At 40.7% G+C, this 23,154-nt stretch overlaps 1 protein-coding gene across 6 annotated transcripts in view; it reads left to right on the forward strand.

Annotated features, from left to right (window-relative positions):
• Positions 1 to 22,882, forward strand: part of PARVG (parvin gamma) — a 37,938-nt gene extending 15,056 nt beyond the window's left edge. For 2 of the 6 annotated variants that reach the window (XM_089770134.1, XM_006127732.5), the window contains 7 exons: positions 1,273 to 1,328; positions 3,136 to 3,158; positions 6,546 to 6,607; positions 6,698 to 6,766; positions 9,088 to 9,189; positions 15,620 to 15,692; positions 18,102 to 22,882. In XM_089770134.1, the coding sequence (XP_089626260.1) occupies positions 1,273 to 1,328; positions 3,136 to 3,158; positions 6,546 to 6,607; positions 6,698 to 6,766; positions 9,088 to 9,189; positions 15,620 to 15,692; positions 18,102 to 18,181 (465 nt within the window). In that variant the 3' untranslated portion in view covers positions 18,182 to 22,882. Of the gene's footprint in view, positions 1 to 1,272; positions 1,329 to 3,135; positions 3,159 to 6,545; positions 6,608 to 6,697; positions 6,767 to 8,182; positions 9,068 to 9,087; positions 9,190 to 15,619; positions 15,693 to 16,053; positions 17,404 to 18,101 lie in introns of those variants that run through there. The other 4 variants (XM_089770130.1, XM_089770123.1, XM_089770126.1 and 1 more) reach the window with 4 other exon arrangements.
• The last annotated feature ends 272 nt before the right edge of the window (positions 22,883 to 23,154 follow it).

Below are 23,154 nucleotides of genomic sequence, written 5' to 3' on the forward strand. Positions count from 1 at the left end.
GGCAACATCGAGTCAGATTTTTAATTCTACATCCTTTTTCAAGCTCTGTTTGGAGGGCTGCACATGGGGTGCATATGTCTTAGGTTTGCTCTCCTGTATATCGAGGAGGATTTAAAAAGCTTTATTGTATGGCTAGCTTCTGACAGGAAGATCAGGTTTTGACCACACAAGATACTGAGCAATCTGACCCAAATCCATGTATACACAAATTGTTCCACTGATGTCAACAGAACTACATAAAGAATTACTTTTTAAACACATGAAGCAAAATGCAGGACAATGTAGCACTTTAAAGACTAACAAGATGGTTTATTAGATGATGAGCTTTCGTGGGCCAGACCCACTTCCTCAGATCAAATAGTGGAAGAAAATAGTCACAACCATATATACCAAAGGATACAATTAAAAAAAATGAACACATATGAAAAGGACAAATCACATTTCAGAACAGGAGGGGGATGCAGTGGGGGGGGGGGGGGAGGAAGGAAGGTAAGTGTCTGTGAATTAATGATATTAGAGGTGGGGAGAGTGAGATGTCTGTGAGCTAATGGTATTAGAGGTGATAATTGGGGAAGCTATCTTGGTAATGGGTAAGATAGTTTGAGTGTTTGTTCATTCCTTCCCGGAGAGTGTCGAATTTTAACATGAATGACAGTTCAGAGGATTCCCTTTCAAGTGAAGATGTAAAAGGTCTTTGTAGCAGAATGCAGGTGGTTAAGCCATTGAGAGAGTGTCCTTTCTGGTTAAAATGGCAAGAAACTGTTTTTTCTTTGTGATCTTGTCTGATATCTGTTTTGTGGGCATTAATCCTTTGGCGAAGTTTGTCCAATGTACATAGCAGACGGACGCTTTCGGCACATGATAGCATAAATTATATTTCTGGATGCGCAGGAATATGTTTTTCTTTGCAGGATCATGGCCAAATTATGCATGTCCTGTCAGGACTAAATCTTTACTGACTCTTCTTCATCCCCCTCATACACAACTATCAGTGTAAGATTCAGAATGGTAGGATAACAGTTTCATAAGAGCCGAAGTGATTTAGGAGCCTCAGTCTCACTAAATGGGAATGGGACTTAGGCTTCTATGTCCATAAAGTCATTCTTGCATGTTGAGCTTAGGTCCCTAAATCAATTAAGCACTTTTGAAAATTTTAATCTCAAAGATTATAGCAGCAGACTGTTAATAAAAGTTGCCTTTGTTACTATTGATTTCCATGTACAGCCATTGCAGTTAAACACCATTATTTTATATTTGCTCTCTGTTTAACAGCGTACCTCAACAGGATTAAAGACTGAAAGTACAGAGGAATGTATCACAGAGAGAAGGTAAAAGAAGACACATTTTGTTTTATACATTGTATAACAAAGGATTGAAATGATCACTTATTTTAAAAAAATATATCTCCAGCAACTAAATGTTACAGCCCTGGCTGAAGTTTCCTTTGTGGTCGGATACCAGGCTTCTGTACTGAATGCAACCTTTGGTTTCCACGTGCTTTTAATTCCCTGGAGATTCATTCCTTAGTCCACTGTTTCTGACACACTCCTGGGGCACTAAAGTAAATCTCTTTTTAACAGTCATTTCTTCCTGTCCTTCCCTTGGAGTTATTCCAACCTCTATAGCCTGTGGTTAGGCTAGGGGAGATTGGAAAGCAACAATTCCACTGTGTTTTTTATAAAATGCCAGGTTTCAAAATTTGTTTTTGTTCTGCATCAGATCAAAAGTGCAACCTTTTAATATACTTTGTGACTGAACACAAGAGAAATAGAAAAAAGATGCATTACCGACTAATAGCCAGTAGTTTGGAGGTTAGAGAACTCACCTGGAACAGGGATTTGAACCTGGGTCACCAATAGCCTAGATGAGTGCTTTAGCCATCAATGCATTGGCTGTTTTGGTGGGTCTTAATCACTCATAAAATTCCATTTTGGGCCTTAGAAATCTTCCTGACAAAATTTCCATCAAAACATTTTGATTTCAGTGAATCATCATTCAACTAGCTCTAGCCTGTGGACCTAACATCCTTCATATTTGTTACCAGGGATAAGTGCCATTAGTAAGTCATTAATTTTTGTCCAGTTGTCTCCACTGTCTTGCTAGGACAAGATTATTCAACTTTTCATCGTCATTATTCAGGGTCAGCACCTTAGGTGTCAGACCCTTGCACAAGAGGAAAGATGTAATCTTAACATGACATCATACAGTGAAAGAATCCATAAGAGAGTAAGCATACAGAGAGTTCATAAAGATCAAATTGGAAGTCATAAGTTCATATAAATAAATTCCTAATATGTCACACCCACACATTGATCTGATCAGAAAAAAATCATAAATTTCGATTACCAAAATGTACAATAATACATGATATCTGGTTGCTGTTTAGTTACAATCTGTTCAATAATTTAAATATTTTCAGGGCTTAGTAAACACTACTAACACAGAACTATTTCATGAGGTAGAGGCATTTATTCATCTTGCAGATCCCTTATTGGGTTTTTATTGGTCTCAGTGAGACCTGACAAATGACATCATTAGTAAGCCAAGCATGTTAGGTTTATTCAACTGAGGTTAAAAGTGCAATTGTATAAAAACAAATCTAGTTTATTTATTGCTAATTTATATTGTATTATCCATTACCAGAGTTCAGCAATTTTTCCTTATTTTAGTGCTGAAGAAAGAACAACCTGATCTTTGCTCAGTGTATGAGATTCTTTAATTGTTACATGGGACACATTGAAAACATGGAGGTTCTTCCATGAATGGAAATAGGTTTTCCCTTCTACAGTTCCATCATTGACTTATATTTTAAATGTTAGCACAACTTTGTATTACTAGTATTATGAGCAGCTTGTTGGAAGGGTGCATTACAGACTGTGCTTATAAAATAAATGTGTATTATTAGTCTGTGTGCCAATTAAAATCTTATAATCTTCCAAGAACACATAAATACAGTGAACTATAAAGCTGTCTGTTTGAAAGCTACCTCTGGCAAATAACTAGTGAGGTTCTGTACTCTGTCTCCTACTTCATAGAGATCCTTATGGCATCGATACACTCTGCTTAGAAATTAGATTAGTTCTGCTGTATGTTTTTGCTAATTCTCTTTTGTTGTTGCTGTTGTTGCATCTTTAGAAAGAATAAAGAAGACGAGTCAAGTAAGTACTTGGAAGGCCAAATTCACTGTGTTTTTACTGCACACTGTTTTCAAAATTTGTACTTATCCAGTTCTGATCTCTATGACATGATCAATCAGAACTAACCCAATGAGTGTCAGAGTTATAATGGTGTAATACTGGGAAATCAGAATTGGGCTCCACATGGTTCCATTTGATCACCCCACAGGAGAACCTAAATCCATACTGGCGATGAGAAATAAAATTTAAGAGGCAGAATGATGGAGAGGTGAAGTGAGATGAATCCCATTTACTTCAGTAGAACTATACATGTAGCGGCTACAGAACTGGGCTTCTGACTTGCTGCCAGTAGCATTCAATTCTCCTTCCTTTAACTTTCAAAAAATGTTTCAAAACCTTATCATCACTTGGCAACAGACATTAACAACCACGTTAATCCAAATCAGGCTGTACCATCAGAACTCCTGAGGGAAGCAAAACATTTCACTTGTCCAGCAAAAGGCCTATATATCACTTTAAGGACTTACAAGGTCTCGTTGAGCCTGGCTGTCTGCAAAGGGGTACATTTCACCCTCAATTAATAAATGGGGTTGCTTTAATTCTCTTATATGAAATTCATATCACCAGTTACAACTAGTGCAAAGACAAAGTATTTTAATTGAACGCGTATTTATTTTGTATCAAATATTCTCTTAAATGGTCTGCATTTATAAACTGAAGTAATGAAGACCAATGCATTTAAATCTGTCAATGGAAGAACCACAATTCACTCTTCAGTCTTTATCTGTTTTTTAAAGGTATATCTTTCTTAAGGTAAAGGAAAGGAAGAAAAACACAAAGCTTGGCTCCAGAACAAGACTGTCAAGTTTGTGACAGTGCTGTAGGATTTATGCACAATCCTGCTCTTGATTTGATGTTGTCTTTGTTTCCTAACAATACTGAACCAACTGTTTAATAGGGAAGATGACATCCAGAGATGCTCTTTGAACATTGGAGACTTTCTATAGTATAGCTGCTAATTTTGCTGAGTATTCTCCGTTCTAAACAAAGCTGAATTCAATTCTCACACCACAGAAGCCATAGTCTCCTCTTAGGGTATGTCTACACAGCAAAGTTATTTTGAAATAACAGCCGTTATTTCGAAATAACAGCCGTTATTTCGAAATAACTAGCATCTACACAGCCAAACCACTATTTCAAAATTAATTCGAAATAGCGGAGCGCTTATTTTGAATTTGGTAAACCTCACTCTATGAAGAATAATGCCAAATTCGAAATAGCTATTTCGAAATAAGTGCTGTGTAGACACTTATATCGAAATAAGGGGCCTCCAGCCTTCCCAGGGTGCTCTGCTGGCCACTTCAGCCTCAAGCAAGAACACGCCTCTCCCTCCCGCCTCCCTGGAGCCCTTAAAGGGGTTGACTCTGGCCACAGTGCCTGTGCCAGCTCCAAGCCTGCCAGCCCAGAGCCAGCAGTCACTGCCCCGACCCAGTGGCCCCAAAACATGAGCCAGCAAGCCACTGGCAGCCAGCCCTCCACCACTCCCCAGGAGCAGTAGGCCAGCTCCCAGGAGCCTGCCAGGGCCAGGAGAAGGCAGGTGCCTTCCTGGTTCAAGGTGAAGATCATGGACCTTATTCAGGTTGGGGGGGGGGGATGCACCCAATGTCCATGATCTCCGCACTAGATGGAGGAACGTGGCCATCTATGGCAGGATAGCTGTCAGCCTGGCCACCAAAGGCCACATGCGAACCCAGGAGCAGGTGTGCATGAAAATCAAGTCGGTCCAGTGAGATCCCCAACCCTGAGCTTCCCCTTCCCCTTCTTCCCTTTGCTTCCCCCTTCCAGCTCCCTCCTCCCAGGTTTCCCCTCCGTTCTCCCATCCTCTCTCTTCCCCTCTCCTGCCTCCTTTCCCCGGTCTCACCAGAGTTTCATTGCCCTCCCCCCCAGTTTTGTTAAAGAGAGTTCGTGTTCATGAAAATACGTGTATTTTATTTGACATCAGGAAAGGCAGTTAGGGAGGGGTAAGTGGAAGGATGTGAGGAAGCAATGAGGCACAAGCTCCCACTGGGGCACACCAGGGAGGCTCTTGGTGCTCCTCAGGGTGGAAGCTCTCCCACAGGGCCTCCTGGATACTGACGGCCCCCGATGGACCTCCCAGATGGCAGCCTGCAGAAAGTGCAGCCAGGTTCACAGCAACGTGTCCACGAGAAGCACCAGAGTGCCCAGGGGCAGCTCTGGCTCCCAGTTGCAGAGTACAGTGGTGTCCCGAGTGAGGGCAACCAGAGCACGCAGAGACAAAATGCTTTGCTGTCCCTCATTGAGGTAGGCAAGCAAGCAGGGAAACCTGAGAACTGGCTATCCGGGGGGGGGGGGGGGTCCCTTTAAGTACAGCCCTCAGATAGCCTCAAGCAGCAGCCACACAAAGTAACTCTTGACCTGATGCCCTGCTGCACCTGGTTCTGGCCAGCCTTAAATGCGATTCAGCGTCCACTCAATGTTGATGCACTATTTCGAAATAGCAAAAAGCTATTTCAAAATGCATTTTGTGTGTAGACATGTTATTTCAAAATAACGCTGTAGTGTAGACATACCCTCAGTTACACTGGCATGATACCTTTGATTTGAATTGTGTAGGAGAATTTTGTTCATTTCAGGCAAAAGCAGTTTTGTTCATGGGGCATTGTGAGGAGACATACACAATTCTCATGAGAGCTGGTCAGAAAATGGTGGTGGGAATTCACAAAAAATATTTTTTTTTCATTGAAAATGTCCAAATTTTGTTCCAATGTGCAGCCTTAGTTCTTATGGTTAAAGCTAGTAGAAATTCCTGGGTGAGGTTCTATGGTCTGTTATTGAGGAAGTCAGGCTAGATAACTCTAGTGGTCCCTTCTGACCTTCAAATCTATGGATTTACAATTATGTGCAAATATTTCTATCATTGAATGTAGGGCCATTTTCCACCCTCAGTTTTTATGCAAAATTCCCACTGATGAGAATGGAAATTTCAGGAACTGAAGAATGGTAATATAGGCCCCTTCTTTGTTACTAATTTGTATTGCAGATGTTAGGGGTAAGGTGCACAAATGAAAAGAGATGAATTATGGAACCCACAGAATTTCAGCTTGCCTAGGGCTCATACAGCATAAACAAGGTGAGCCCAGGCCTGGGAAAATTCTGGAAGCTGATCAAAACAAACTGTTCTGTCTGACAAAGGAGTTAATCAAGGGAAGCACAGCTCCCCCTTGTCTCCTATTTGAAGTGGGGGAGAGAATATTGGGGAGCAGGGTTCTCCCACAACACGACTTCTCCTGAGCTTACGCAGTGAGGGTTCTCCTTGCTGGTTCAACCACCCATCTGGTAGTTACTCCAGATAATCCTAATGATCATTTATTGAATATTTTGCCACAGAAACTGCTGCCTTTGATGATTTATTCACACGTGCACAGGACAAACTGGATGATGTGAAAAGGGTAACTTTTAAATTATAAATGGACATTAGCATTTGCATTATATAATTAAAGAAGTCTCTAAAAATTCTATTTTCCCCTCCCATTCTTTAGGTGCTTTTGCACTTTGTCAACAGTCATGTTGGAAAATTAGGATTAAATGTGAAAGATGCTGACACTCAGGTAAGACACTTAGAGCTGTGTGTTAAAATGTCTGTCAGTTATGTTAATATTTCCTGTCATCTCCAAAATTCCTATATTTCTCTTTTAAACTTGGCAACTAGACAAATTCATTCCTAGCCTGAGTCCAGGCAGATAAAATGTCGATTTGGGAGGATGTTTAATGCCAAAGTGATAAAAATTGAACATACGGGGTGTGTATAAAGCACTGTCTCATGGTTGTAGTTTTATAGGTTCTGATTTTCAGAGGCTCTTGAACCTTGGCAGCTTCCATGGATGTAGGCTGAAGTACCTGAAGAGGAGTACCCAAAATCACTGGTCACTTTTGAAAATCAAGGCCATTATTTATAAGTAAGGCCAGAACTATCCTTACTCATACGCAGAATACACAGCTGAGTAAGGCACCCACCACTGGGTCTTAGTGTCCACCCCTTGGCCTCTTCCTATCCCTGTTCTATTGCTCAGCTTCCACCAAAGAGGATTGAACCTGTGAAAGAGCCAGTCAAGTGGTAATGAAACCATTTAAAAGGTATCTGCCAACCTCAGGTATAGACTGTCAGGTTCTGAAATTATTGTGTTAGTCTATAGGATCTTAGTTTAAAATTTGTTTTTTAAAACATTTCATTAGTGTGCTGCTGACGATTATAATATCACCTCTAAAAATCGATATCCGTCCCCTTGGGTTGCCATCGGGCACACAGGCACTAGTTTAATAGTGCTGCGTAGGGCCCCATAAATCCTAAGGAGAGCCCTGGGTAAGGCACAGATCTTGTCAGTGACATTTTTAGTAGACGTCACAGACAGGTCACAGGCAATAAAGAAAAATCCACAGACGCTCATGACCTGTCTGTGTCTTGTACTAAAAATATCCCTGATAAAATGGGAAAGAGCTGGGCAGCTGTGGGTGGCTGGGTGCTTTCAGGGTCCCCCTACTCCAGGAGCAGGAAGCTGCAGGGATCCCCCTGCAGACACTCTGGTGAGGAGCTGTGGGGGACCCCGGCCCTGCTATGGCATCAGGGGACTGTAGAGGTTGCAGTGGGGAACTGTGGGAATCCTCCTGTCACCTGCAGTAGCTAGGAGCTATGGAGTACTCCCCTGTCATAGCAGTGGGGAGCTGTGAGGATCCCCTACTCCCTGTAACTGCTGAGTTGTGGGATCCCCCTGCTCCCCATGGAAGCTGCAGAGCTCTGGGAATTCCCCTGTTTCCCAAAGAGGCTGGGAGCTGTGGGGTACCCATGCTTCCTGTGGCATCTGGGAGCTGCAGGGTACCTCCCTGCCCTTAGTGATTCAGAGTTTGGGGCTCTGATGCTTTTGGGGGGGGCACAGCTTCCTGCCTCTGTGAAAGTTGCAGGCTTGCTCGAAGTCATAGATTCTGTGACTTCTGCAACCTCTGTGACCAAACAATAGCCTTATTTATAGGTCGTGCTTATTCCAGAAGCAGAGGCCTGCTTTGGGGACAATGTGGTGGCACAAGCACTCAAAGAGTTCCAAGAGGGTTTGCACCTCATCAGCCACAAGGGAAGAGTTCGCATCTCTCAGTGCGCAGGGAAGAGTTCACAATGCACTATCGCTGAGGAGGGGTGCAACCTGCTCATCCCAGTGAGGAGGTGTGGAACTATAGCTCTCTCTCTTTCCACCTCCCTTTGGTGCACTTGGTGCCTCCTGGGGCACATGAGTGGGAGGGAAACAGTTCTTGTGCTCGTGAGATTGTGGGGATTATGATTAGATAAAGTAGGGTGAACTAGTGGAGGCCAATTGGGATAGGGGAAGTCCCTTGTTCTCTTTTCCTTCTTGGCATTTGGCCTGCACATGCAAAGGGATGGGAGGGGGAGGGGAAACCTATCCCACACCTAGCAATTTAGTACAACCATTAAAACCTTTGACGCAATAATAATTCCAGTGGCTTGCATTATATGGCTGGAGACTGCCGTGTCAATCACTGAGAATGGAGCTTTTGAAGGGATTGCTATCAGGAACCCGAGATGGAATTTCCTTTTATGTAAAGATACATATTTATTTTTGTTTGAAATCTCTTCAAACATCATGGGACATTTCAAAAAGGTCATTTGTATTGCTATCCTCCACACAGTGTTACATTCTTACCAGTAGGGATTTATGAACCTTATATATCTAGAGATGACATTTTGTGTATAAATCGGAGTCGAGGTAATAAACCACTAGCTTGTTTAATTAATAGTGTATATTCTCAGTTTCTCTTTCCATAGAACAACATTTATCTCCGAGTAAAACTCTTTATATATGTTTTTTTCTGGCGTTGGTAAAAGCCAAATTAATAAATAATACTTCGGTGTTTTTTCTTATAGTTTGCAGATGGAGTTTTCTTGCTTTTGTTAATTGGACAACTTGGAGGGTATTTCCTCAATTTAAGAGACTTCTTCCTGAACCCAAGTAGTGAAGCAGAAATGGTAGGTTATTTTTTTTTTTTACTCAAGTCCTTATCTTACATATACCTTACATGTGCTTTATGCATATGAATAGCCTCATTGAAATTGCTGAGACTACTGACAGTGTGTAAAGATAATCATATGGCCTCAGACAACACACAAGAATGCTCTAAGCATGTTATAATCTGTTTTTTAAAAAGCAGGTTCCTGCCCCCACAGGCTGTACTGAAATCTACCAGGACCCTACAGAATGAAAGCAGTCATTATTTACTTTCATTACAAAGACACATGCACTGAATTCCAAGTGCTTTAAATATCCCTGTTTGCTGCATGGGTGTTCATGTGAATTCAGTGTTAGATCAACTACCCTAGAAATTTCTTTGTCCATTTAGCCACACAAATGACACAGCAGGGGATGGGCCACAGAAACTCTTCACGTCCTTCCATAAATGTGCCTCAACCATAACCTGATGGAAACAACTCTAAGGCCCCACGTAAGCCAAGTGACATTTCTAAAAGTTTCCTGCTATTGTTAACATTAATTCACCCGACCCTTTCTGAGCCAAGCTGAGAGCTCTAGAGTACAAAGCCTATCAAATATTGACCCTCTTTTAAAACTCTGCTAATTAGATTTGGGGGATAAAAATCTAACCACCGCTACTGTAGCTCAGAGACTTTATTTCAATTTAAAACACTTCCCCCAAATTCCTTGTGTACTCTAACTCCCCCACATTTTAGACATTAATTGGTACAGTAGAACATGACAATGTAACCTTCACTGCAGAACGCCTCTGAGATTTAAAACATGACGTTCCTGTTATAAAATTGGTGACAATCAGCCAGACCTTCAGGATCATTATTGTGTATCATCCTTCACTCAAGCTGAAAGCTGGTCGTTCAAAGCCAGGAGATAGAGTCTGTGTATCTTGGGCAGAGTGAATTGGAGTGGATGCTAGTGAAGGGAAAAACACAAAAAATAAAACAAATATTGGCAGTTTAGAATATTGTCTGTAAACTCAAATAAAACCAGATATGGTGGTAGCAGATCCCTGCTCAACATAGACTGGAACTAAACTTTACCTCTCAGAGATCAGCTCACTAGGTCATCTGTGGATGGAGCTATCATTTACCTCTCGTGCCAATGGATGGTGCAGTCTCTGTTCACTCCCATCACTGTCCTCCCTTTGATGTCAGAGGATGGCACTATCCCTTCCCCACTTTTCTTCATTATGGATGTATCTAGACTACAGGGTTTTGTCGACAAAAGTGGACTTTTGTTGACAAAACTATACCTGCATCTACACTACCGCTGAGTTCTGTTGACATAGCATTGACAGAACTCAGCAGTTTTGTTGACGGCAATAAACCTCATTCAGTGAGGAATAATGCCTTTTGTCAATAGATTTCTGTCAACAGAAGGCTTTATTGCATCTACACTGTCCTTTGCGTCTACACTCTCATGTCGACAGAGCGGCTTGCTTTGTCGACAGAACTGGATGTAGTCTAGATGCTCTTTGTTGCCAGAAGCTTTGTTGACCGTATCTGTCGACAAAGCCTCTGTCAACAAAAGCCTGTAGTCTAGACGTACCCTGGAGGTGATTAAGGTTGCCTTGGTACTTTCCATATATCCCATTATAAGAGCTTGTTTTCAGCGGAGCAGAATTTTGCCAAACGTCAGCTGTTTGGGCTGTACTTTTCCAGACAAGGTACTTGTCTCAGACTGAATCTTTTTTCCAGCTAAAACAGTTCACCTGCTTGTGAAAACAGAGTTAGGGGAAGCTTTGTTGTTTTGCCTATGCTCAAAACATGTTCACAACTGATTTTGTTGAGCAGTTCTAGCTCTAGTTCTAGAGGTCTTTTAGCATGCTTGTGGACAAAAAACTGCCTACATTTGGCTAAGTTATAAACCTCTCTGTTGATACATGGTTTGTAGAAAGGTGTTTGAGTTTGGTAGCTTAATTCCCCAAAGATTGTCTGCACTGAGCATTCTCTGTCCTCTCACTGCTGCTGTGTGTCACAGCACTGTGCATGTACCATACCCTGAGAGCAACCAGGCATGCTCCAAACATGGAGCTGCAAGGCAGAGCAAGACTGCGTCTGCAATTGCTTCTTCCGGTAGGTGGGGACCATTGTCGGCTTGGGCAGTGGAACTGAGAGCAGGGAGGGTCCCTTTTGTTCTCTCCATGTTTCTGGCTGCAGGGCCTAGGTAGTGCAGGGGAAAAGGAGGAAGCAACCTCGGTGGGATTAAGGGAAACCAGATAGCAAGTGTGAAAAATTGTCACTTTTTTTCAGGGGATATAGCTGTGTATATTAGCCACACCTCCTAATATTGGGATGTTGGGTCATCCTAGTGGGAATGCAGAGGGATGAAGAAGGGGAGAGATTCAGGGGCCAGAAGATGAGTAGGAGGAAGGGAAAGGGGAGCAGGAATTGGGTTGGGGGGTGTTTCATAGATTCCAAGGACATAAAGGACTCTTGTGATCATCTATTCTCAGCTCCTGCATAACACAGGTCATGGAACTTTCCCCAAATAATACCTAGGGTATAGTTATCAATCTGTGATCTGCAGACCCATGGGACTCTGCATACTATATCTAAGATTTCCAAAGGGGTGTTTGCTCCATTCAAATTTTTTAGAGAAATAAAAAGGTTGAAAACCACTGAAAAATACCGAATCTTGATTTAAAAATTGTCAGAGATGGAGATTCCACCATAGCCCTTGTAAATTATTCTAAGGTTAAATGCACTCACTGTTAAACATTTATGTCTTATTTACCATCTGAATTTGTCTAGCTTCAACTTCCAGTCACTGGATTGTATTATACCTTTCTTTGCTAGATTTAGGAGTCCATTATTAAATATTTGTTCCCCGTGTAGGTATCTATAAACTGTAATCATGTCTCTCTTAACTTTCTCTTAGGTAATCTAAATAGACTGAGTTCTTTGGGTCTAACACTGAGACAGATTTTCCTAATCTTTTAGTCATTCTTGTGGCTCTTCTTTGAACCCTCTCCAATTTATCAGTATCTTCCTAATTTGTGGATTCCAGAACTGGTGATCACCTCTAATACCATTAACTCACAAACATCTCACTCTTCCCACCTCTAATATCATCAATTCACAGGCATTCACCTCCCCCCCCCCCCCCCCCCCGCATCCCTGTTTTGTTCTGAAATGTGATTTGTCCTTTTCATATGTGTTCATTTTTTTAATTGTATCCTTTGGTATATATGGTTGTGACTACTTTCTTCCACTATTTGATCTGAGGAAGTGGGTCTGGCCCACGAAAGCTCATCACCTAATAAACCATCTTGTTAGTCTTTAAAGTCCTACATTGTCCTGCATTTTGCTTCAGCTACCCCAGACTAACACGGCTACATTTCTATCACTATTCTAGTAGAATGGAAAGACTGTTATCATCACTAGATGTCCCTTCCCCCCACTCAAAATATAAATATTTATTTACCCTTATGCCTTGTGTGCCTTGTTATCAATATTTCAACCCGTTCCATCTAGTAATGGACCAATACTATTGCCAGGATTCTTTTGTTTCTAATATATTTTTATTCTAAAATGTCTTTTTATTGTCCTTAACTCTGCTGACCATACATTTTTCCTGTGGCCTTTGCTTCTCTTCTATTTTTTCCACAATTCCCAAGTTCTGATTTATATTCACTACTATCATCTCCCCCATTCTTCCAGTTTTCCAGTTGTTTTTACACGTTCTCACACTGTCTACACTTCCTCTTTAAAACCAGGTCATTTTTTTAAAACTAGCACAGGCTTGTTCTTCAGTTGCGGGATGATGGCTTTTGGGGCATCTACTAACATTTTCTTAAATGATTCCTAGTTATCGTTCACATTTTTTCCTGATTAAATTCTTCCTTCTAGCTGATTTGGCACATAAATGTTTTCTGTTTTGTGAAATTGGCCCCATTAAAGAACCAGGTGTATATATTCATGGTCTGGACTTTATTCGGCGTGCAAATCATGATCACTTGTACCTCAACTACCATGAATTTTTAGTTCTGTGATCAGTTCCTTTTTATTTGTTAGGAAAAGGTCTAGTAAAGAATTCTCCTACCAAGGCTGCAACACTTCTTGCGTTAGGAAATTGTCAGCTATAATGTTTAGAAATTCCAGGGATGTTTTAGGACTGGCAGCATGAGATCGCCAGCATATGTCTTGCAGATTGAAGTCCCTCATGATCATGCAGCTTATTTTCCTACACATTATAGATAGGTGCAAAGGAGGCTGTTATCTTGTTCCCCATTGTGATACTCTGCTTCATAGCAGACACCAACTGGTCCCCCATCTGTGTGTTTTATCAGGTAGGACACTGATCTGAAGCAATCAAGATAATTTTCTTCTAAGTGCTCAGTGATCTGGAAACAGGTAGTGCTGCTTTTGACACAGAGTGCCACTCTCCTTCTCCCTACTTGATCCTTCCTAAACAGGTGATAGCCAGTTCTGCTGCTGGCTGCTTTCATGCCCCAGCCATAGAAGCTCCATGCTGGGGCTTGAGGGAGAGGCACCTCTCCACCAGCTACAGCAGCATTGGGAGAGGCATCTCCTCTTGCTGCCATCAGAAGCCCTGGCACAGGGCTTTCTAGTCAGTGCGCAGGGCTCAATGGGAAACTATGTGGCTGCGCAGCTTAGAGGGAACATCTGGAACAGTGTTTCCTGAGCTGGGCTGCTTAGGATCCCCTCAGCTTCTCTGATTCTCAGTACTTTAGTATCTCTCCTTATTCCTCCAGTCCTAGAACCTTTTCTTCCAACATACCCATCAGCTTGCAGGTCATGCACATGAACTCCCATCTGTGTTCAGGAAGAAAAGAGGACATGTCCGGTCATAAGCGCTGACTCCCAGGTGCTACAGGCCTGGAGCACCAATGGAAAAAATAATAGGTGCTTTGCAGCCAATTCCCCCCAGTGCCTCTGATTTGCTGGTGACCTCACTGATTAACTCCTCCCACTACAATCAGCTGCTTTGCCTAATACAGGAGGCTCTGGGAGGGTGGTTGAAGGAGCAGGGATGCATGTGCTTAGGAAGCAGGTGAGAAGTAGTAGGATGGGGTGAGCACTTGGGGGAAAATGTGGGAGCAGGGCCTGGAGTGGAGTGGGGGGTGGGAAGAAGTGGAGATGGTGGGGGCTTTGGGGAAGAGTTGGGGATGGAGCAGCCCTCGGGCCCAGAGAAAGCCAATGCTTATGTGTCAGGCGATGGAAAGGAAAGAAATGGGAACAAAGACAAGCTAATGGCATGGGGCTACTTCCTATAAGGATGGAAATGCTGACCAGTATTCTAGTGCCTCTGCTTCCATCTGGAAGTGCAGAAAGATGAATGTGCTCCCTTTATCCAAACCAGTTTGCCTATCTGCCGGAAATGTCAGTATTGTGTCTTAAGGTTTATATAAAAGTTCTACCTGTTACTTTTCTGTGGAAGTCTCATGAACTTGCTGAGGGGGAAAAAATGACCCTTCTTACTTGGTAATTTCATTAAACAATCATTTTATTTATCCCGCGGTAAACAGTTTGCAGCTCCATATAATCCTTTCATTTTCCTTGTCTGTCATGGATTTGGAGAAGGTTATAAAGCTAGTTTCAAACTCTGTCACTGTTGTTTGTAAATCACAAAACCAAGTGGAACACAAAGGTATCTCAGAATAAAAGATAGCTGCACTGTAAATGGTACCTCCTGAAGGATAAACTGATCACTAAGAAGCAGAATGGCTAAGAAAGCAATTTAAGTTTTTGTTCTTTCTTCATGAAAGGAATAGTCTAATGACAGTCCCTAAATATACCATCTGTCTTTAGGCTGTTAAAATCAAGAAGGGAATGGGATCTGGATTTAAAATAAATAAAAATCAACAGTTCTGCTGTCATTTTGGAATGAATGCAGCACTTACAATGTTGTTGTCCTGTTGGGAAGAAGCTATAAAAGGAAGTACCAAAGAGCAGAAAAATATCTTTTGTGTGACATCCATGAGGATATCCTCAATAATAAGTATGAATTTAGACCTTTGTATGTTAAAACTTTACCCTAATTTTCATTGTTACAGTTGTTCAGAACATTGCAAACATTTAGCATTCTAAATGAAAAATAGAATACTTTCTGAAAATTTAATTTGATGTTAAAGTTTTTCCTGTATTTTTATCAAACTCTTAGAGCTTTTGGGATCTAATTAAAGGCTTTCAGAAAACTTTTAAATGAGTTGATCTTTCTTCATCCCGTTTCATGTAATTTTGAAAGGAAAATTGGTTTCTTTTTTTCTGATTTGGTAATTGGTAGAAGTGATTATAAACTTTCCATCAGAATTAAAGAGATTATGAAAAATATGTTGGTGTAGTATAGCTAACTCCCATTTCAACTGCCAAAGAAATAAAGCATACACTCTCTATATTTGAGTAGAGTTCACTTTCTGTTTCATTGAGCACTTTTTCTGATCAACAGATTCACAATGTTAACCTTGCAGTGGCTTTGCTGACAGATGGAGGTATTTTAGATTTTCCTGTCAATGCTGAAGGTGAGTCACAATATAGTATTTGTTCTGGAAGAGAATAATTCTTGCTTTGATTCATGAAGAGCTAAGGCCATCAGCTAGAGAATCTTCTCCATCATGACGCCTGCATATTCCATAACATTTCCTTTACTAAGTATGCCCTGTAAATATCCTATATTTTAACAATCTAGCCTTAAAAAAAAAAATAATTTCTGTTGTTACAATACCCACTTTAATAAGTCAACACCATTTAAAGCAAGAATGAAATTATCTAGGGGTGTGTCTACACTACAGGCTAAGGTCAAATTAAGATATGCAACTAAGTTAATTGCGTAGCTGAAGTCAAAATACCTTAACTTGACTTTTGGCGCTGTCCACATGGCAGGAAGTCGAAGAAAGAACACTCTTCCTTCTACTTCCCTTACTCCTCATGGAAGCAGGATTACTGGCATCGACCGGAGCACCCTTCTCAGTTCAAATTGGCTGTCTTAACAAGAACCACTAATTCAAACCATGGAAGAGAGACAGCAGTAGCTTCAGTCTTCTCTGTAGTGTAGATGTACCCTAAGATACATCAATTGTTGTTGAAATTACCACTTAGGAGGTAAGTGTGCTGTGTGTGCCAAAATCAGGAGGTGAATAGATTAGATTTTTAGACCCAGAAGATTCCATTATGACCATTTAGTTCAAGCTCCTGAAGAACACAGAGCATCTATTTTCACCCAATCTTTCTTGAATCCATAACTTGCTGCTGATTTAATGCGTATCTTTTAGAGAGGCCCCAAGTCTTTAAATAAAGATGTTAAGCTATGGGCAATTTACCAGAAAGCTGTTCCAGGGTTAAAAATTGCACCTTTTCCCATTTGGGTAGTCCATTCATGAGCAAGTTCAGAATATGTATACATATGAGCATATATAAGGGTCAGCTAGCTATATCTACATTATTGGGTAGAGCCAATACAAAATGGAAGGTGTGGGAATTATGAAAATTTTTGGTTATCTTTTTTCATTAAACTTTTGTTTTGGATGGCTTTTTCCAACCTGCTCTACGCATGGGTATCTGTCATTCATGTCAATGTAAGTGATTTGTGAAATGGCAGAGAGAAAGCGGAGTCTTTATGCCCTGTGCATGGAACCTGGAGTTTAGTGGACCATTCTAGTTTCCCTGATTTGGCTTTCCCAGGTTATACCTTTTTTTGTGGGTTTGTTTAAAAGCAATGGACATCCATTTCTCAAAATGTGCAGGACTGCCTCAAGTAATGTTTACTGTTGATTAATGTGGGAAATATAAACTTCAACATCTGTGTGTCATTTATATACAGCTACATAGGCCAGATGCTTAGCTGATGCAATTTGGTGTTTAATAGAACTATACTGTTTACACCAGCTGAAGATGTGGCCTCGTGGTCCTAATGCTGGTCTGTGTTCAGTACAAAGCCACATACCTTTACACGATCTGAAGAGAAGCATCAAGCCCTCTACATCTTTCATCATTTGGATGAAGTAGTGGTTTGAATACAAGCAGATGCATTGATTAGCAAATATTTTGTCAAACAGGAATTGAGGTTGCTTAGCAGTACAGTGTGCACTTTCAGAATATGGAAGTTAGCCCCTGAAAATTGAAACCTCCAAAAAGCAGGAAGTACAATCACAGAACAATATGCAAACACTACGGGCTCGTCTACACTGGCCCCTTTTCCGGAAGGGGCATGTAAATTTCACCAGTCGTCGTAGGGAAATCCGCGGGGGATTTAAATATCCCCCGCGGCATTTAAATAAAAATGTCCGCCGCTTTTTTCCGGCTTTTAAAAAAGCCGGAAAAGAGCGTCTACACTGGCCCCGATCCTCCGGAAAAAGTGCACTTTTCCGGAGGGTCTTATTCCTACTTTTTCCGGAGGATCAGGGCCAGTGTAGATGCTCTTTTCCGGCTTTTTTAAAAGCCGGAAAAAAGCGGCGGACATTTTTATTTAAATGCCGCGGGGGATATTTAAATCCCCCGCGGATTTCCCTACGACGACTGGTGAAATTTACATGCCCCTTCCGGAAAAGGGGCCAGTGTAGACGTAGCCTACAAAGCCAGGAAATGAAGAGTTAAGGCAATGCCTGCTACTATTCACATTATTGTAGAATTACGAAAAATACAGCTATCAAATCTTATTAAATTATCTACTCTGTTGTCTGCCAATGAAGAATTGTTTCTTTCTGTATATTACTGATCCATTGTGGTAAAGGCGCCTTTTTCTTCTCCTGACTAATTTAAGAAATCAAGAAAATCTGATAACTTATATTTCCTGTTTTGGTTCTTGAATTTAGTTAGACTATAATTTGGGGAAAGTGAAAGATTACCTTCAATGCTTTAAGATGTGCAGTCTCTCTATCTCAAGGATTTCTAACGTTTCCCAGCTGGCTTGTTTCTTTCTTGTGTATCCACAGATATTGTAAAAGGAAATATGAAGACTACATTGGAGGTTTTGTACTGTTTGCATTCCAAATACAAGTCCAAAGAAGTATGAAGAGTGAAACCAAGAACTAGATTTTCATGCTAGCATATTATGGGTTTAACATTCAGTCCCTAGTGATATGTTTGCAACTTTGCACATGCAGACACCTGTGTATGACACTTGTTGCATTAATATGCTTTAAAAAGTGTGTATGCATGCAAAGTTGCAGTTACCTAACTTGTGCTATCTATAAATGTGTGTATTCAGGTATTCTGCTGTTCTCTGGCTATGAATTTTACTGCAGAATCCACCCTTTGCTCCCTATAAGGCTCCAAATGCCTCAAGAGTAATCAATGTGCTTCCCACCTGGACTTGTACTGAGGCGGCTGCAGCACCCTGATAGAATTGTAGCCCTTGGAACAACTCCCAGGGGGCTTGAAGCCCATAGGATGATAACTTTGGTAGTATATTTTCAAGCAGGATGGTAAGAATAACTTCTAAAAAGTGGCTCTGTGGATGAAATTTGGCAAAGCATGAAATGTTTGAAAAAATCTGCTTGCTTGCCTCTTAAAATACATTGGACAGACTCAGAAGCCTATGCAGGCTTCCACACCTCCTACAAAAGTGAAAGATTACTTTACTTTAGAAGATTACGTAAAAGAGCCTGCTTATTTTCCCTTTAATCTAGCACCAGATTGTGGGTTGCTGCAGCCCACTTCTCCTTGCAACTCTTGTGCACCTACACATGGCCAGACTGAATGCTAGCTTCTGAACTACCAAAGTGCAAGTGGAGAGACTAGCATGACTCCACCTTCCCCTATACAACAGTTCATGGTAGGGTGGGTTGCTCATTTTATCCTGGTAATATTCAGAGTCAAGGAATAAGGAGAATTCACACAGAAACCCTTCTGTAGCTGCCATTTCTGAGTTTGCTCCTATGAAGCACACAACCTTGTTGAGACTATACAGGATACCTGTACCTCCAGCAGCTGCCACTAAGGCAGTGCACCTCCACAACCCCCACCCTAGTATAGCTGTGCCTGAAAAAGCCGTACTCCTTTCCTTTAACTGCTGCCCTTCCGTTTAAGTCCAAGGCTCTTTGAGGCTTTCTTCGGCTTCATTTGACCTTAAAGTTATTTCAAATTTGCGTTTCATGTATATTTGTATGTGTAAGGGTTTCTGAGATGGGAAAAAGTGAGCTGTGATTTCATTTTGGCATCCCTTTTAACCAATGTAATTTCCTGTGTCAGAGACTCTGACATTTGATTCCCAATCAGATTCCTCAGTCTGCGTATTAATATGGGAAACCAAGGCACTCCAAGTTTGAGTATTGATATTTAAGAATTTGTTGTGTCTACTTCTTGATTATGCAGTCTAAAAGAGATCCTTAGATGGCATTATTGATAAATCATCCCGTTGTGGCTTTGAAAAAGTATAATGATGCAAAACTACTAGAGGAGAGAGTTCCTCCGACTGCTATGAACATAACAATCCCATTTGCATTGACAGTAATTACCAAGATACATTTTACAAAGGAAAATCCACTGTCTGGTGCCAATGAGTTACAAAAAAGAGCATACTGTTTCAATAACAAAAGTTAATGAAATCAGCTATTAAAAAATTAAACCTGATATACATTCTTATAGCTATTTCCTATATGAATCCCTATAAATATTTTGTTTTATTCTCTTGGCCCTCATCTATACTAGGGAGTTATTTTGAGATAACCCTTTAATTTCAAAATAACAAGCGGAGCATCCACACTACCAAGCCTGTTATTTTGAAGGAAGAGGCTGGTTATTTTGAAATAACTCCTGCTTTCCACAAGGAATAATGTTTATTTGAAAATGTTATTTTGGGAGTTATTATTTTGAAATAAGTTATTCTGAAATAATGTTCTAGTGTATATATGCCGTTTGTGAGCCCCAAACGTCTGATGGGGGAAGCCCTTGAAAGTTGGTGTGCTTTATTCACCAGTACTTTTACTAGAACATTACCTGAAGCTTAGAACACAGATTACTGAGGATATAGAATGTCCACCAGAAAGGATTTCATGACTCTGGAGACTGGTACTATGATATAAGCACAGCCATTTGCTTGTAGGTAATTGGTTAGAATCCAGTTCATGTCGCCAATGACTGGACGTTAAAACTAGGTGATATGTTTTTAGTGGGTAATGCAAAATGAGCTCATGATCTCAGTCCAGTTCCTGGCTGTGTGGTAGTCTGTATCACATAAATGATTCTTTCCTAATCTTTTCAGTCGATGTTATTCACATATGTATTTTACAGACTGAGAAAATGAGGTACAGAAACGCTAACAAGTTAGTGTAGACCACAGATGACCCAAAAATGCTGACTTCTAGACGTTTCCTCTCACCTCCAGAAATCACATCTTCACATTTTCCCTTTTTTCTTTCTCCTAAACATGGCTGTCCATTAAACATACCCCTTCCATCGAAAGCTCCAGAGTGCAAATCTTGCATCTGATCACATAAAAGCTCTTTAAATATGTTGCCCTGAAATGAGTGAAGGCATGATCTCGAAAATTGGATACGAACCTGATTTTGAAACATTATTTTTGTAAAGGGGAATTTCTAATAAATAATGCAATGGAACGGGGGTGGAGAGAAAGCAACTATTTAGATTCCATCTCATAGCATTTAAAATCTGTGGTCTGATCCTCAGCTGTTGTAAATAAATAAAGCTCTTTGGAAGACAGTGGATTGATTTATGCTGGACAGGGGCGCTGGAACAATTTTTATAGTGCGGGTGCCTGGAGCCATTGACCTAAACTTGTATATAATGAAAACCACTTCAAGTCAGAGAGTGCTGCTGCACACCCCCACACCTCAGTTCCAGCACTTACGATGCTGGATAGCTATTTTGCTCCTGAATAGGCAGTTGGACTATGCTCTCCTTCCCACCTCACGTTCTTGTACACCCTTTTGTCATGAATAATTTTTTTAGTTTTATTTTTGCTCTATGTTTTCAAAAGGATAACAACGAATGTGTGTGAATCTGTAACATTAAACTAGAGAGTGAAAATGAATAATTTAATGTGTCTTTCACACATTGAGCCAATTCATAATGTGCCTGATGGCTTGAAACATTTTGATAAGCACATGTCTGGTTATAAAAAGCCTAAGTTTGATTTGTAAAGCATACTGTAGAATCTTAGTAATCCACCATACAGCCTCCCACTGCATAATTCCCTATAGAAATATGTACAAGTACACTACTTATGCATGGGACACAGTCATAGATTTGTCATGAGTTGATTAGTAAATATAAAGTGACAGTCCTAAAGCACATAGTCCATCAGCATGGAATTTGGGGAGGAGAATTATTTATTATTATTCTAAGATGTTATTTGTGCCTGGCACAACCAGTGACAGACTTGTTCCCTTTTTTCTCTTCTTATTGGTCAATAAAAGAAAAACATGCCTGCTTGTTCTGTATTAACTGGCAAATATATCATTACATTTAAGTATGCCATGACATCTCTATATTGGGGTATTCATTTTCCTTGCCATGTAATTAAATATACAAATGAAACTCTCCTGTAATTTTTAAATCCTAGTATTTAAGCATCCCCTGATGGGAAAATTGGGTGTGCTACTTGAAGCCTAGTGTATTTTCTTTTCATTACACAATGGAATGAAGGCTGGTAAGAATTTCTGGAGCCAATGGCTCTGAGTCAAATAATTTTAGAAGACAGAAACCATATTGTGCTGTTCTATGAAATATTCAACAGGTGATCCAAGATGCTGCTGTTAGTGTGAATGGTAAACAACAGTTCACCTCATACAGGGTGTTATCAGCTTGTCATATTGTCCTAACTTTAAAGATGAGTACACTGTGACAGAGAAGTGACTTTCAAGTAACGACATAGTGAACCACCAGCAAAGATGTGAGCAATACTAACATGATCCCAAGGGTCTCTCATCCTTATTCCGTTAGATTGTACTATCTCTCAAGCACATACTCTGCCTTGCAGATAGCAGAAGAGAAGAGCAGCACTTGGAAGACAATGTCTGATGAGAGGCACATTGGCAGCAGACCCAATTACTCAATGTGCTCTCAGTGCCCTTACCCAAGATTCCCATCTTGTGGCAACAGGCAGTGGCAGATTGGCCACTGAAACCTGACCCCAGCCAATTAGGGGCCCCTGAAAAATGGGTGCCCCATACCCTCACTCCACACCCTAGCAGGAGCACTAGGCAAGTGGGTTTTCTCTCACCATTAAAAAAATGTGTCCTGAACCCTATTATTTCAGCAACTAAGCAAAATGGAAGGTTAGGATTTTATTCAGAGACATTTCTAGGGTATTTTTCTCAAATTTAAACCCATGAAATCTCCTACAGCCACTGACATGATATAAAACAAAATTAGTATTAGGTAGGCAGAAAGTGATTTTTTTCCTCAATGGAATATTTGGTGAAAAATTAAAAATACATTTTTTGGGGGGTTCTGAAATAGTGCCTCATGTTCCCTTTCCTCTCTATGGGCTGGGATCCCTGGTCACACTATATTTCCCATAATGCACCATGGTCTTCCTCTTGCTGAGGGGATACATCATGGAAAGTCATATAGCTGCAGTACATTATGGGAGATGAAATTTGGCCTAAGAGCCTGGTCCACAGAGAAAAATAGGAGCATGAGGCAACTTAACTGCAACTACTATGAGGCTCTGCAGTGGCATTTCAAGAAAAAAATATTTCTGTTTCATGGTGTTAATTCTGTAGACTAAAAAATAAACATTTTTCATGGCTGCTTTTGTGAAAACGTTGTTTAGTTAAAAAACTTATTTTCCACACAAAAATGTATACAAGTCCTGTTCTGAGTTTTCACTATAACGTGTGCCATTTCATCCCAATGGATGCAAATTTATTAATGGTTTTGGCTATCTATCTCACAGGACTACCCAACTGTTGCACAAACTATTATGCCTTATACCAGGCTACAGAACTTTGTAAACATTTTAGAGACTTTGAGAACTCCAGGGTTATCAAGAGTGTATTTTCTCTGCCATGCTTCCATCAT

The sequence above is a fragment of the Pelodiscus sinensis genome, chromosome 1, assembly GCF_052426305.1.
Source record: "Pelodiscus sinensis isolate ZL-2025 chromosome 1, ASM5242630v1, whole genome shotgun sequence".
Classification (NCBI taxonomy): domain Eukaryota; kingdom Metazoa; phylum Chordata; order Testudines; family Trionychidae; genus Pelodiscus; species Pelodiscus sinensis.